This window comes from Mobula hypostoma, chromosome 3 (assembly GCF_963921235.1).
Source record: "Mobula hypostoma chromosome 3, sMobHyp1.1, whole genome shotgun sequence".
In the NCBI taxonomy this organism is placed as follows: domain Eukaryota; kingdom Metazoa; phylum Chordata; class Chondrichthyes; order Myliobatiformes; family Myliobatidae; genus Mobula; species Mobula hypostoma.
The window spans coordinates 215,900,563-215,916,483 of NC_086099.1; the positions used below are offsets into that span (position 1 = coordinate 215,900,563).

General features: G+C 43.9%; 1 protein-coding gene across 5 annotated transcripts in view; it reads left to right on the top strand.

The window, feature by feature from the left end:
• The window catches only part of xylb (xylulokinase homolog (H. influenzae)), a 337,542-nt gene that overhangs the window by 270,622 nt on the left and 50,999 nt on the right, over positions 1–15,921 (top strand). For all 5 annotated transcript variants that reach the window (XR_010017455.1, XR_010017457.1, XR_010017456.1 and 2 more), the window contains one exon: positions 2,091–2,185. Coding sequence is in view for 2 of the 5 variants with exons in the window: in XM_063044483.1 (XP_062900553.1) it covers positions 2,091–2,185 (95 nt within the window). In the remaining 3 variants the exon portion in view is untranslated. The remainder of the gene's footprint in view (positions 1–2,090; positions 2,186–15,921) is intronic.

A 15,921-nucleotide genomic window follows, 5' to 3' on the forward strand; every position in this document is an offset into this window, starting at 1 on the left:
TAATGTTCAATCTAATATAATTATTTAATGCTGTTAATGTCATATGGCCCAAACGGTGTGAGATAACATGGATGGATACTTTACACAAGTCTCCTTCTATCCTACTTCATCTGATCCTATTAATATTTCTATCCACTCCTTTGTGCCAGGTCTGGTTGGATTTCCCGTGGAAACATGAGTAGATGTTTGCATGTTAAAGGGAATCGAGTGAGATTGAGTTAGTGCAGGGGCTGATGTGATAGATCAGCGATGAAGTTATTGAATGGTGAAGCAAAAACAAGAGGCTAAATGGTCGACTCTTCCTTCTGGTTTTTACATTATGTTAAACAATCAACTGCTCTTTTTTCAGCATTCTCTATCTGCATTCTCGAAACTTCCCTGCTGATGTTTGTCAATCGATTCATGAATTCATTCATTTGCAGGAGCTGGACTTGGTTGCCAGAGGCTATTTAAGGCACGTCCCTTTGGGAGCATTTAATAGGTGGTGGGAGCTTATCCTCATTACAGATATAACAACCTTAAAAAATCTTAAGCACATGCATACACAGACACATACACACACACATATATGGGGCAGGGAGAGAAGAATCACGGTTGGGAAAAGGGGAAGGGAGAGGGGAGGGAGCAGGAAGCACCAGAGACCTTCTGTAATGATCGTTAGAGAATTGTATAGAATCAAATGACTTTTCCTGGTGTCTTAGGGCTGGGTGTGTCTGCACCCACGACACCCTGCTGTCCCTGGCACTCCTTCTCTGCCACCCGTCCCACACTCCTCTCATAGTGCTCCACCCTTGCCAGTCCCAACATCCTTTGCTCCTGTCAGATGTACAAACTTGCTCTCTGCTCCAGTCTTCGGCACTCTAGCTATATATATCTATCAATATCTAAGACATTTACACAGTACTGTAGGTGTGTGTATCAGTAAATTTTACAGATAGCCCACAGTACAGCCAGACTGGGATCAGGATAGGCTGTAAGCCTTTTTTGTCAGTACGATGTGGTGCTACTTTGAGCAGTAAGCATCAGGCCACTATAATAGGGTTATTTGGGTGAATTTTGGCACAAATTGCTGTCCAGGACAAAACTATTTGGTTATTCATAGAGTCTGACTATTTGAATGCCTGGATTCAGATTCAGATTTATTTTAGTTATCACATTTACATTGAAAGATTAAATTATGAGGACATGCAGTCCTCTTTTATTGTCATTTAGTAATGCATGCATTAAGAAATGATACAATATTCCTCCGGTGTGGTATCACAGAAACACAGGACAGACCAAGACTGAAAAACTAACAAAAACCACATAATTATAACATATAGTTACAGCAGTGCAACAATATCATAACTTAATGAAGAACAGTCCATGGCACAGTAAAAAAGTTCAAAGCCTCCCGAAAGTCCCACATCTCACACAGACGGGAGAAGGAAGAAAACTCTCCCTGCCATTCCTGACCACAGTCTGACTCTGAGTCGTCCGAAAACTTGTAGCTCTGATCAGCCCTCCGACACCGAGTACTGAGCACCATCTCTGCCAAATGCTTCCACCTCAGCCTCGGTCGCCAGCAGCAGGCAAAGCCGGGGATTTTGGGGCCTTCCCTCCCGAGATTCTCGATCGCACAGTAGCAGCGGCAGCGAACCGGGTATTTCAGAAATTTCTCCAGATGTTCCTCTGCTTCTCACGTCTGTCTCCATCAAATTAGAATTGTGCACAGCATCCTACTTACAAATACAATATAATTTCACCGGAGAGGCTACATGCGCTGCGTCGCGCCTCCATCTTCTCCTCCCGCCTCTTATAGTGAAATGCATCATTTGTGTTAACAACCAATGCTGTGGGCAGCCCCAGGTGTCGTCACTCATTCTGGTGCCATCATAACATGCCCACAATACTAGGCAGCATCTCTATTACGTGGATGACATAGACTGATTCCATCCCATGTGTTACGGTGCAGCACCAAAAGAAATGTTCACCTTTCCCTTTCAAGACTTGCTAAACATTTCCAGCATTTGTAGCTTTTGATTTCATACTGCAGAAAACTAGAAACCATTATGCTTTCTGCACTTTTTTACATTTTACTTGTGTTACAGGTTTGGAAGCACCAATGGGACGGTCCTTCGCAAATTCGGTGAAAATGGCAGCCTCGTCAAAGTTGGCAGTCAAACCCGTATGTGAAGCAGACAAGGTGAGCATTTGTGTGTGAGAGAGGGAATGAGGGAGGATAAGAGGGAGAGAGAGAGGACAAGATCCTCTGCAGGGTTTATTTTGTTAACTTTAATGATTTCATTCCAATACTTTCCTCTTGGCATTGAATATGGTCACACTGTGCTACCACTCCCGATTAGAGACCGAAGGTTAAAGATGCTAGCCTCTTCCTGGCCTGGTAGGGTGTTCCACTGTCTGCACAGTAGCTCCACATCTCTGTTTTTCAGCAGGATGTTGGATACTGACTGATTGTTCCCCACTCCCCCAACCCCCGAGATTGTTCATGCATTGTCTGACACCCCGTGCTATAAGCAGGGATGGTTGTTAATCGGCTGATGATCTTATGCGAGCTGAACCATCCACTGTCTGCTGCTCTAATAGACTTGTCTAATATCAAGCTATGTGTGAAGAGTGCTGTGTAAATTAGAAAATATTTCAAATAAACTGCACTCAGTAGCCACTTTATTAGGTACACCTGCTCATCAATTCAAATACCCAATCAGCCAATCATGTGGCAGCAACTCAATGCACAGAAGCAGGCAGACATGGTCAAGAGGTTCAGACCAAACATCAGAACAGGGAAGGAATGTGACCTAAGTGACTTTGACCATGGAATGATTGTTGGTGCAAGTTGGGGTGGGTTGAGTACCTCAGAAACTGCTGAACTCTTGGGATTTTTATACACAACTTTCAAGAGTTTACAGAGAATGGTGCAAAAAAAAAATCGTGCAGTTCTTTTGGCCAAAAATGCCTTGTTAGTGAGAGAGCTCAGAGGAGAAAGACCACACTGGTTCAAGATGACAGGAAGGCAACATTAACTCAAATAGCCACACGTTACAACAGTGGTGTGCAGAAGAGTATCCCTGAACACGCAACAGGTCGAACCTTGAAGTGGATGGGCTACAGCAGCAGAAGACCGCACCGGGTTCCACTCTTTATTAAGTGCAGGAGACTGAAACAAGAGTGATAAACTACTCAGTATTCTTACCGTTAGTGAGCAGAATGTCCAATCAGTGGACTATCCTAACCACTCACATTGAATATTTTTGTTTATTTTCACTGGCATGCAAACACTTCCTGTTTGAATTGTTTGCTACAGTTTTGTGCTGAACACCAGCATCCATCCTGTGGGTGCCCTGTGAAATTTACTTTTTGCCGCTGCAGTTTGTAATCCTTTCTCGGTGTCTGAGTGCTGCATTTGTCTACATTTGTCTTCCCATCCTGCCCACATTCTTACTTCCTGTCACTCAGAAAGGGCACAAATCCCAGTACTGATTTCTAAACTAGTTTATCCACTTGTGTAATGAGGCTCCCTTTCAATTTTGCCCATCTATTTAGATCCTGCGGTTCCTGGGCTTCTGTCTCAGAGACAGTTGGTGTACAATCTGTTTTCACATATTGCCGCTTTTTCACTTAGGAATAGGTTAGGAATTGGAGAATGAGAGTGGTAGTAAGCCAATTAACCTCTTGCGCCTGGTCTGTCACTCACTAAGATCAGTGAGCCTGATCTCTGGGTTAAATCCATGTATCTGCTTTTTTTTTCCCCCTCCTTAACATGGCTTTGGTTTTTAAAAAAGTCAATCCTTCTCAGATTTTAAATTAAAATTAAAAATTTAAAATAAACATATAAAATTAAATTTAAAACCATTGTTGCTGGCAAAGAACTTTAAACTTTTACCCCCTTTAAACCATAAGACAGAAGTAGGAGCAGAATGTACATTTGGTCAGTCGAGTCTGCTCCACCATTCCGTCATGGCTGATTTATAATCCCCCTGAATCCCATTCTCCTGCATTCTCTCCGTAACCTTTGACACCATTAATAAGCAAGAACCTATTAACCTCTGCTTTAAATATACCCTTAGCTATCTGTGGCAATTCCAGAGATTCACCACCTCTGGCTAATGTGTTTCCTTGTTGCATCGGCATGGTAGTGTAGCAGTTAGCACAACTGTGGGACCCGGGTTCAGTCCCTGCCACTGCATGTAAGGAGTTTGTATGTTTTCCTCATGGGTTTCCTCATGGTCCAAAGATTGGTAGATTAATTGGTCATTGTAAATGGTTAGGCTATGACTAGATAGGGGGATTGCTGGTTGGCACAGCTCGTAGGATTGGAAGGGTCTGTTCTGCGCTGTAATATCTCAATAAATTAAAAATTTAAAAACTTGATCCTATGTCCAGCATAGCTGATTCCTTACTGTGGAGAGCACTGCACACTGGAAACTGAGCTGTAAGGTTCCATTTCCTTCTACAGCGCTCCAGTTGCTTTGCTTTTAAAAGTCATTTACTGTGCATTTTTCCTTCTGAGGCTTAAGGGTAAATCTATTGCACAGCAGACAACATATTAGTGAAGTACACCAATTATGCCTAATTAATGCATGCAAGTTAATTAATTAGGAAATGTATTTCTCTAACTAAACACTCTAGGGTTTAATTTTCTCTAGCAATGCAATAGTTAAAATCATTTACATAAAATCACTTTGTTCCTTTAACGCAACATTTAAGCTGCCCTGTTTACTTTAATTGGCTTAATGACTTTGTTAAAAGAACACAAACAAATTTAACACAAGCGCATTAATCAATGTATTTTACCAGAAGAAATTAAGCCCCTGGGAAAGATATCCTGATCATTGGTCATTTACGCACTGACTTATTGCCATGCCATAAATGCAGTCAAGGCATCAAAGCTGTTTTGGGCAAGTTAATTACCATACATTAGCATGGGTAATGTACTTCATTTGCACTTGTTGAGGTGTTACTTATGAATAATTCTAACTCATTTCTTATTTTCTTTAAGGTGTTTTGCTATTAGTGATGACTTAAAATTTTCATTGTTGCTAGCCAGCCAGTTGGTGATTAATCTTACTGTGACAACCCTCTTTGGAAGCTAAGATGCCTGTTCCCTTAAATCTTTTAATGGAATATAGAAGAAGTAGTCTCACCCATTTAAAAGGAATAAAATAATTCTGTCAATTTTAGACAGACTTTTTCAGTTACAGGTCTTTTTCTCAACTTTTCAGAAAATAGCTGGCATTTTTTTTAAAATGTGGGATGCACTTTTTTCCTTCATCTGTATGGGTGTCCATACTGTGATCCTGATTAAACAGGCGAGTCATATGCTGTCCCTGCTCTGCAGTAATGTCACAGTGTTGTAGACAACCTGGAGTATTCAGTCCACTACTTTCGCCTGAAGATGTAAACAGTGTAAGTGTTCTGCCTGCAAGTGAGCCACTATCACTTTTGAATCTATAATGTCCATTACAAATCTTCAGGATTTTAAGCAAAACACTTCTGTTAATAGTTGTTTTTCTCCATGACTGACCATCTCCTTAATCACCTTTTTCTGGTTTCCTGTCATTGTGTGAAGACGGGTCTCCACCAAAGAAGGTGTAAAATATTCCTTCCTTCCGCAATCCTACGGGTCACCCTTGGGCAAGGTTAGCACATTCTTAGTGCACCCCCCGCCCCCCACCCGCTGATCAGGGTGACGTGAAGCCACGGGACCAGGTGGTGGATGGTCGTGTGAGCAGCTGGTGCAGATCACAAGTCCTGGTTATGTGACCACTGACGCCAGGCAGACAATCTCTGAAGAATTATAGTATATAATGGTTGGGTACACCCGTCTTGAAAAGACATGGGCCAGAAGAAGGCAATGGCAAACCACTTCTGTCGAAAAAATTGCTAAGAACAATCATGGTCGAAGATAGATGGAAGACCACGATCACCTGCGTCATATGACACGGCACATAATAGTGATAATAATATGTGTGCTATATTTTTAATACAATTCTGGATATCTTCGAACACAGTAGCACAGTACAAGCCTATCAACCCATGATGTTGTGCCGACTTTTTAACCTGCTCTAAAATCAAACTAAAACTTCCTGCTACATAAACACAAGAAATTCTGCGGATGCTGAAAATCCAAAGCAGCACACACAAAATTCTGGAGGAACTCAGTAGGTCAGGCAGCATCTATGGAAATAAACTAGTAGTTAATGGTTTCTGGCCAAGACCCTTTTTCAGGACTGCAGAGGAAGGGAAGGACAGCAGAATAAAAAGGTGGGGAAGGAAAGGAGGATAGCCAGAAGGTGATAGGTGAAGACAGGAGAGTAGACCATAGGTAGGGAAGTTGGAGGGACTCTAGTTGGAGGTATTAGGCAAGTGAGAAGGGGTAAGAGGCCAAAGTGGGGAATAGAAGAAGAGAGGAGGGGGAGGGAAAATTTTCAAAATCTAAAGGACGTCCCTTGAGAACAGAGAGGAGGAGGAATGTCTTTAGCCAGAGTGTGGTGAATCTGAGGAGTTCATTACCACAGACGGCTGTAGAGGCTGTCATTTAATATTTTTAAGGCAGAGATTGCCAGTTTCTTGATTAGTAAGGGTGTTGACGGTTACAGAGAGAAGGCAGGAGAATGCGGTTGAGAGGGATAATATATCAGCCATGATAGAATGGCAGAGCAGACTCATTGGGCCGAATGACCTAATTCTGTTCCTATATCCTGTGAGTCAGAACTGATTGTTATTCAATTATTTGCTTTGATGCTGAAAAATAATGCTGTGCATTTCTGATATTTTGCATTTAAAATTTGCAATCATTTGTTCTTTTGGTGTTAACAAAGCGGGTAAACTTTTACATGCAGATTAAGTTGACTATTAAGATAAGTGCAGTGTAATTCAGAAGTTGTAAGCTATCACAAGGTGAACTTGGTCATCGTTCGAATGTCTGGGCAGTAGGGAAATAAAGAACCTTCTTAATTCTTGGTTTTTACTCTTCAAAAGAACAAACGTTAGAGTTATCATTTCCATTCAGTTACAATGTGGATGTGGGTGCTTGCTGTGGAGGACAGAAATCTGGGTGATCCCGTGGCACCTGTTTCTCACATTCCTATTTCCTTGTCCATTATGCGGTTGAATCCTTTGGTGAAGAATTACAAGGCAGCTCTGAGGCAATTGACTGTAGTAGATAAGATTGTTCTGAGGGCATGGGTTGTATGAAATGCAGTAACATCCCTTGGCTGTGTGAGCAGAAAGAAGGCTTGTGCTACAAAGGGCGAAACTGACTAACTTGAAGTGACAAGAACCTTTCCAGTGCCATTTACTGGATTAAATTCAAAGCTTATTATTTTAAAATATAATTTACTACATAATTATTCTTGACCAGTAACCAGACAACTTTCAATGAATAAGAACATAAGAAATAGAAGCAGGAGTTGGCCATCTGGCCTGTCAAGCCTTCTCCGCCATTCAATAAGATCATGGCTGATCTGGCCATGGACTCATCTCCACCTACCTGCCTTTCCCCCATAACCCTTAATTCCCCTACTATGTAAAAATCTATCCAACCTTGTCTTAAGTATATTTACTGAGGTAGCCTCCACTGCTTCACTGGGCCGAGAATTCCACAGATTCACCACTCTCTGGGAAAAGCAGTTAGATCATAAACCATAGGAGCAGAATTAGGCCATCTGGCCCATCGAGTCTGCTCCATCATTTAATCATGGCTGATCCTTTTATTTCTATCTCCTCCTCAACCACAGTTCCCGGCCTTCTCCCAATAACCTTTGATGCCATGTCCAGTCAAGAGCCTATCAATCTCTGCCTTAAATACATCCAACAACCTGGCTTCCACAGCTGCATGTGGCAACAAATTCCACAAATTCACCACCCTTTGGCTAATGAAATTTCTCCACATCTCTGTTTTGAAAGGGTGTCCCTCTAACCTGAGCTATACCTTCTTGTCCTAGACTCTCCCACCATGGAACGCATCCTTTCCACATCTACTCTGTCTAGGCCTTTCAACATTCGAAAGGTTTCAATGAGATCCGCCCTCATCCTTCTGAATTCCAGCAAGTACAGACCCAGAGCCATCAAACGTTCCTCGTATGATAACCCTTCCATTCCTGCAATCATCCTTGTGAACCTCCTCTGGACCCTCTCCAATGCCAGCACATATTTTCTAAGATGAGGGGCCCAAAACTGTTCACAATACTCAGGGTGCGCCCTCACCAGTGCCTTATAAAGCCTCAGCATCACATCCTTGCTTTTGTATTCGAGACCTTTTGAAATGAACGCTAACATGGCATTTGCCTTCCTCACCACCGACTCAACCTGCAAGTTAACCTTCAGGGTGTTCTGCACAAGGACTATCAAGTCCCTCTGCATCTCATATTCCTGGATTTTCTCCCTGGTTAGAAAATAGTCTGCACATTTATTTCTACTGTCAAAGTGCATGACCATGCATTTTCCAACATTGTATTTCATTTGCCACTTTCTTGCCCATTCTCCTGATCTGTCTAAGTCCTGCATCCTACCTGTTTCCTCAACACTACCTGCATCTTCTCTCTTGTAACAGCATAAAAAGAAGTGGTCCCAACATCGACCCCTGCAGAACGCTACTAGTCACTAGCAGCCAACCAGAAAAGGATCCTTTTATTCCCACTTGCTGCTCCTACCAATCAGCCATTTCTCTAACCATGTTGGTACCTTCATACCATTAGCTCTTAACTTGGTAAGCAGCATCATGTGTGGCAACTTGTCAAAGGCCTTTCTGCTGCCTTCCTCCTTTCTTAAAGAGTGGAGTAGCATTTGCAATTTTCCAGCCCTCCGGCACCATGCCAGAGTCCAGTGATTTTTGAAAGATCGTTTCTAATGCTGCCACAATCTGTAACACTACCTCTTTCAGAACCCTAGGGTGCAGTTCCTCTGGTCCAGGTGACTTATGTACCTTTAGGTCTTTCAGCTTTTCGAGCATCTTCTCTCTTGTAACAGTAACTGCACCCACTTCCCTTCCTTCACACACTAAAACATCAGGCATACTGCTCTTGTCTATTGCAGTGAAGACTGACACAAAATTCTCATTTAGTTCATCAGCCATCTCCTTGTCCCCTGTTATTATTTCTCCTGCCTCATTTTCTAGCGGTCCTATATCCACTCTCATTTTTCTTTTATTTTTATCATACTTGAAAAAAACTTGTACTATCCACTTCGATATTATTTGCTAACTTGCTTTCATATTTCATATTTCCCTTCTATTTTAGTTGTTGTCTGTAGGTTTTTAAAAACTTCCCAATCCTCTGTCTTCCCACTAATTTTTGCTTTGTTATATACCCTTTCTTTTGCTTTTACAATAGCTTTGACTTCCCTTGTTGCTGCTCTGCTGACATCCCTGCCAGCAGCTCCTTGCAATTTACTTTGGCCAACTCCTCTCTCACATCACTTTCTCCACTGAAATACTTCTACATCAGACTTTCCTTTCTCCCTATCAAGTTTCAAGTTGAAACAATCATATTGTGATCACTGGTTCCGAAGGTGTCTTTTACCTTAAGCTCCCTAATCGCCTCTGGTTCATTACATAACACCCAATCTAGTACAGCTGATCCCTTAGTAGGCTCAATGACAAACTGCTCTAAAAAACCATCTCTTAGGCATTCAACAAACTCACTCTTTTGAGATCCATTGCCAACCTGATTTTCCCAGTCGACCTGCATGTTGAAATTTCCTGTGACTAACATAACATTGCCCTTTTGACTCGCCTTTTCTATTTCCTGTTGTAACCTGTGGTCCACCTCCCAGCCGCTATTGGGAGGCCTGTATATATCTGCCATCAACGCCCTTTCACCCTTGCAGTTTGTTAACTCAACCCACAAGGATTCAACATCTTCTGATCCTATGTCACATCTTTCCCCTCAAAAACAAGTATACCGCTTTGGATACTTTTGTGGAGGATAACTTCCTGGGGAGAATGCCACGGCGACCAGGTTACAGGCACTGAGCATGGGTCCGTGGAGCAGAAGGGAAAGAGAGATTTGATGCCATTCTTTACCAGTAGTGCCACACCACTCCCTCTGCCTACCTTCCTATCCCTCCAATATAATGTGTAACCTTGGACATTCAGCTCCCAGCTACAACCATCCTTCAGCCATGATCCAGTGATGGCCACAACACCATACCTGGCATTCTGTAACATTGCAACAAGATTATCCACCTTATGTCTTATACTACGTGCATTTAGATACAACACCTTGAGTACTGTATTTGCTATCCTTCCTGATTCTGCATCCCTAATGATTTGATATTCCACCTGTTGGCTGCAACTAAGTCCCATCACCTGCCTGCCCTTCCTGACGATCTGACCTCACGCTATCTTTACATTTTTATCATCCGTCCTTTCCTGAGTCCCATCACTCCGGTTCCCAACCTCCTGCCAAGTTAGTTTCAACCCTCCCCAACAGCTCTAACAAACCTGCCCACGAGAATATTGGTCCCCCTCGGGTTCAGGTGCAACCCATCACTTTTGAACAGGTCGTACCTCCCCCAGAAGAGATCCCAAGGATCCGAGAATCTGAAGCCCTGCCCCCTGCACGAGCTTCTCAGCCACGCATTTATCTGTCAAATCATCCTGTTTCTACCCTCGCTGGTGCGTGGCACAGCAGCAATCCACAGATCACCACCCGGGAGGTCCTGCTTCTCAGCTTTCTACCTAGCTCTCTAAATTGTCCTTTCAGGACCTCATCGCTTTTCCTTCCTATGTCATTGGTACCAATATGTCACAATCTGAGATATCCCTTTCACCTGGGAGGCAACATACCATCCGGGTGTCCCGTTCCCATCCACAGAATCTCCTGTCTGTTCCTCTCACTATTGAGTCCCCCATCACTACCACTCCCTCCTTCTCTCTCTTTCCCCTCTGCCGCACGGACCCATGCTCAGTGCCTGTAACTCGGTCACCGTGGAATTCTCCCGGGAGTCATCCCCCACAAAAGTATCCAAAGCGGTGTACTTGTTTTTGAGGGGAATGGCCACAGGGGTGCTCTGCTCTAACTACCTATTTCCATTTCTCCTGACAGTCACCCAGTGACTCGTCTCCTGCAAGTTCAGGGTGACTGCTTCCCTGTGACTTTGATCAATTATATCCTCGCTCTCTCATACAAGCCGAAGGTCATCCAGCTGCTGCTCCAGATCCCCAACACAGTCCTCAAGGAGCTGCAGACGGATGCACTTCACATAGATGTAGTTCCCTGGGAGACTCTGGGTCTCCCAGTTCTCCAACATCCGGCATGAGGAGCACACCACAGCCATTTAAATGGTACAGTAAGAGAGAGGGAAAAAAAACACAAAAAGGAAACCTTAACAGACGCTTTACACAGAGCCAGTGCCTCTTCCAAGCTGAAGCCTGATTTGAGCCAAAGCCTGTCACCGTGATTTCTTCCTTATCTCAGTCCCAAATCTACTTCCCTGAATCTCGAGTCTATATCCCGTAATTCTAGTCTCACCTACCAGTGGAAGGAACTTATCTATCCATTTCATAAGTTTAAGTTTCTATAAGATGTCCTCTCATTCTTCTGAATTCCATCAAGTACAATCTCCCCTCATAGTCTAATCTCCTCATCTCTGGAATCAACCTGGTGAGCCTCCTCTGCACCACCTCCAAAGCCAGTATATCCTTCCTCAACTAAGGAGACCAGAACCGCATGCAATACTCCAGGTGCGGCCTCACCAGTACCCTGTATAGTTGCAGCGTAACCTCACTGCTCTTAAATTCACAAATACGTACTATCTTGAGTGATAAGAAGAGATTTCACTTTAGCAAGTAAACTTCACGTTAGGGTGTGGTACTTTTGTTTCTTCCTTTAATTGGGACATTATCCTCTTGGTTAATATTTTGCCTTTAGATTCTGTTATTTTGCTGCCTTCCTCTCATGGTCCTTGAGAGCGGTGATGGGCCATTCTCTTCAATAACTGTGGTCCATTGGGTGACGTTGGTCTCACAAACCTTTTGTGTAAGGAGCTCCAGGCTTTTGTCACAGTGTTAATAAAAGCAAAGCTTTTATTTTATTTAGGGATACATGGTAGCAGGTCTTCCGACCCATCAAGCCCACGCCGCCCCTTTACACCCATGTGACCAATTAGTCCTCTGACCTGTATATCTTTGGAATGTGGGAGGAAACCGGAGCACATGCTGATGGGGAGGACGTACAAACTCCTGACGGATGGCAGCGGGAATTGAATCTGGGTCGCTCTCCACCACCGTGCTGCTCCTATCAGTTCCGTCCAGGAGAACTTGGTTTGGCAGTTGGGGACTGAGAGTGATGGTGAAGGGGCTAGTGACTAGCAGTGCTCTGAGGAGATCAGTGCTGAGGCATTTACTGCTTGCTATAAACGTTGATGATGTGGATGTGTATGTGCAAGATGTAATCAATAAGGTTCTTTTCTGAGGATCGTTGCCTTTTCGTGGTGGAAAGGCTCCTCAGTTCCTGTGATCCCTAGAGCAATGCTGTCTGGAGTTTTGGGTCACCCATGGCAGTAAGATCGAGGGGAGGGTTCCAGATAAGAGTGATCCAACCAGGACCTCACTGGTGGAATTGGCAAAAGATGATGTCTCATCACAATGGCAGTAAAGGCGTAGGAAGGCCGCAGCAATGAAGGGTCCCAAGTTGCCTTGCATTCCACGCCGCTGGACTCTGACCCCGATCTGCCAACGACCATGTGGTGGTTGGCCCTGCATCAACCTCCCCATGTTACACACAAGCCCTTGGGAGAGTATAATACTTAACTGAAGTGATCACACATACTAATCAACACGTACAGAGAGTGGTGGAGTTGTTGATAATGTGGAAGGCAGTCTTCGGTTAGAGGTGGATGCCGATATGTTAGTGGTGGGCTGAGAAATGGAAAGATGGAGTTTAATCCTGATAAGTACAAGGTGATGCATTTTGGAGTACTAATGAGGTGAGAATATATTTTGTGAACAGTAGAGTCCTAGGGACCTTGTTATATGGTGACATATATACACTTTGATAGTAAATTTACTTTGAACTTTATGCAAGTTCATAGATCCTTGAAGGTGGCACTTCAGGTGAGATGACATGGTTAAGAAGGAATATGGGATTCAATTAGGGCATTGAATGCAAGAGCAGTGTTTGTCTCTAACTATACAAGTCATGGTCAGGCCTCGGCTAGAATGCTACATGTAGTTCTGGTCACCACATAACAGGAAGGATGTGATGGTGCTGGAATGAATGCAAATGAATGCAGAGGTTCATCAGACTATTAAGGGTCAAAAGCCTGCATCAGGACTGGTTGACACACTGAGTTCCTCCAGCAGGTTGTTTGTTGTTGCAGGTTCCAGCATCTAGTGTTTTCGATGTTGCCTGGGATGGAGTGTTTCAGTTATGAGGACAGGCTGGGTCTGGCAGAGAAGATTAAGAGGAGATGTGATAAAGATATATAATATGAGGATTATGGATAGGATTGACTGCAGGAAAACACTTGCTGATATTAGAGGTGGATGAAGCTAGAAGATATGGGTTTAAGGTAAGGGTTAAGAGCTTTAGAGGGTATCTGAAGGGGTCTTTTCTCAACCCAAGAGAATCAGAATCAGGTTTATTATCACCGGCATGTGACATGAAATTTGTTAATTTAGCAGCAGCAGTTCAATGCAATACATAATCTAGCAGAGAGAGAAAAAAAATAAAACATAATAATACATAAACAAGTAAATCAATTACATTGGGTGTATTTAAGGCAGAGATTGATAGGTATCTGAATAGCCAGGGCATCAAAGGTTATGGTGAGAAGGCGGGGGGTGGGACTAAATGGGAGAATGGATCAGCTCATGATAAAATGGCGGAGCAGACTCGATGGGCCGAATGGCCGACTTCTGCTCCTTTGTCTTATGTCTTGTCTTATATATTGAATAGATTATTAAAATGTGCAAAAACAGAAATACTGTATATTAAAAAAAAGTGAGGTAGTGTCCAAAGCTTCAAAGTCCATTCAGGAATTGGATGGCAGAGGGGAAGAATCTGTTCCTGAATCGCTGAGTGTGTGCCTTCAGGCTTCTGTACCTCCTACCTGACGGTAACAGTGAGAAAAGGGGATGCCCTGGGTGCTGGAGGTCTTTAATAATGGACGCTGCCTTTCTGAGAGACTGCTCCCTAAAGATGTCCTGTGTACTTCGTAGGCTAGTGCCCAAGATGGAGCTGACTAGATTTACAACCTTCTGCAGCTTTTTTCGGTCCTGTAGCCCCTCCATACCAGACAGTGATGCAGCCTGTCAGATTGCTCTCCACGGTACATCTATAGAAGTTTTTGAGCGTATTTGTTGACATGCCAAATCGCTTCAAACTCCTATGAACATAGAATTCTCCAACTTCCGGTAATTCCCTCCCCCTCCCTTCCTCTATCCCTATGCCACCCTGCCCCCTCCCCCAGCTGCCTATCGCCTCCCTTATGGTTCCGCCTCCTTCTACTACCCGTTGTGTTTTCCCCTATTCCTTCTTCACCTTTCCTGCCTATCATCTCCCTGCTTACCCTCCCCCACCCCTTTATCTTTCCCCTTACTGGTTTTTCACCTGGCACCTACCAGCCTTCTCCTTCCCACCCTCCCCCCACCTTCTTTATAGGGCCTCTGCCCCTTCCCTCTACAGTCCTGACGAAGGGTTCCAGCCCGAAACGTCGACTGATCTTTTCCACAGATGCTGCCCGACCTGCTGAGTTCCTCCAGCGTGTTGTGAGTGTTGCTTTGACCCCAGCATCTGCAGATTATTTTGTGTTCCTAATAAGGTATAGCTGCTGTCTTGCCTTCTTTATGACTACATCAATATGTTGGGACCAGGTTAGATCCTCAGAGATCTTGACACCCAGGAACTTGAAGCTGTTCACTCTCTCCACTTCTGATCCCTCTATTAGGATTGGTATGTGTTCCTTCGTCTTGCCCTTCCTGAACTCCACAATCAGCTCTTTCGTCTTACTGATGTTGAGTGCCAGGTTGTTGCTGCGACACCATTCCACTAGTTGGCATATCTCACTCCTGTATGTCCTCTCGTCACCACCTGAGATTCTACCAACAATGGCTGTATCATCAGCAAATTTTTAGATGGTATTTGAGCTATACCTAGCCACACAGTCATGTGTATACAGAGCGTATACCCCTGAGGTGCGCCAGTGTTGATCGTCCGCGAAGAGGATATGTTATCACCAATCCGCACAAACTGTGGTCTTCTGGTTAGGAAGTCGGGGACCCAAGTACAGAGGCCCAGGTTCTGCAACTTCTCAATCAGGATTGTGGGAATGATGGTATTAAATGCTGAGCTATAGTCGATGAACTGCGTTCTGACGTAGGTGTTTGTGTTGTCCAGATGGTCTAAAGCCATGTGGAGAGCCATTGAGATTGCATCTGCCGTTGACCTATTGTGACGATAGGCAAATTGCAAAGGGTCCAGGTCCTTACTGAGGCAGGAGTTCAGTCTAGTCAAGACCAACCTCTCAAAGCATTTCATCACTGTCGATGTGAGTGCTACCGGGCGATAGTCATTAAGGCAGCTCACATTATTCTTCTTTGGCACTGGTGTAATTGTTGCCTTTTTGAAGCAAGTGGGAACTTCCGCCCATAGCAGTGAGAAGTTGAAAATGTCCTTGAATACTCCTGCTAGTTGGTTGGCACAAGTTTTCAGAGCCTTACCAGGTGCTCCATCGGGTCCTTCTGCCTTGTGAGGGTTCACTCTCTTTAAAGACAGTCTAGCACCGACCTCTGAGACGGAGATCACAGAGTCATCAGATGCAGCAGGGATCTTCACAGCTGTCGTTGTGTTCTCCCTTTCAAAGTGGCAAAGTGGTCATAGAAGGTGTTGAGTTCATCTGGTAGTGAAGCATTGCTGCCATTCATACTATTGGGTTTCACTTTGTAGGAATTAATGTCTTGCAGTCCCTGCCAGAGTT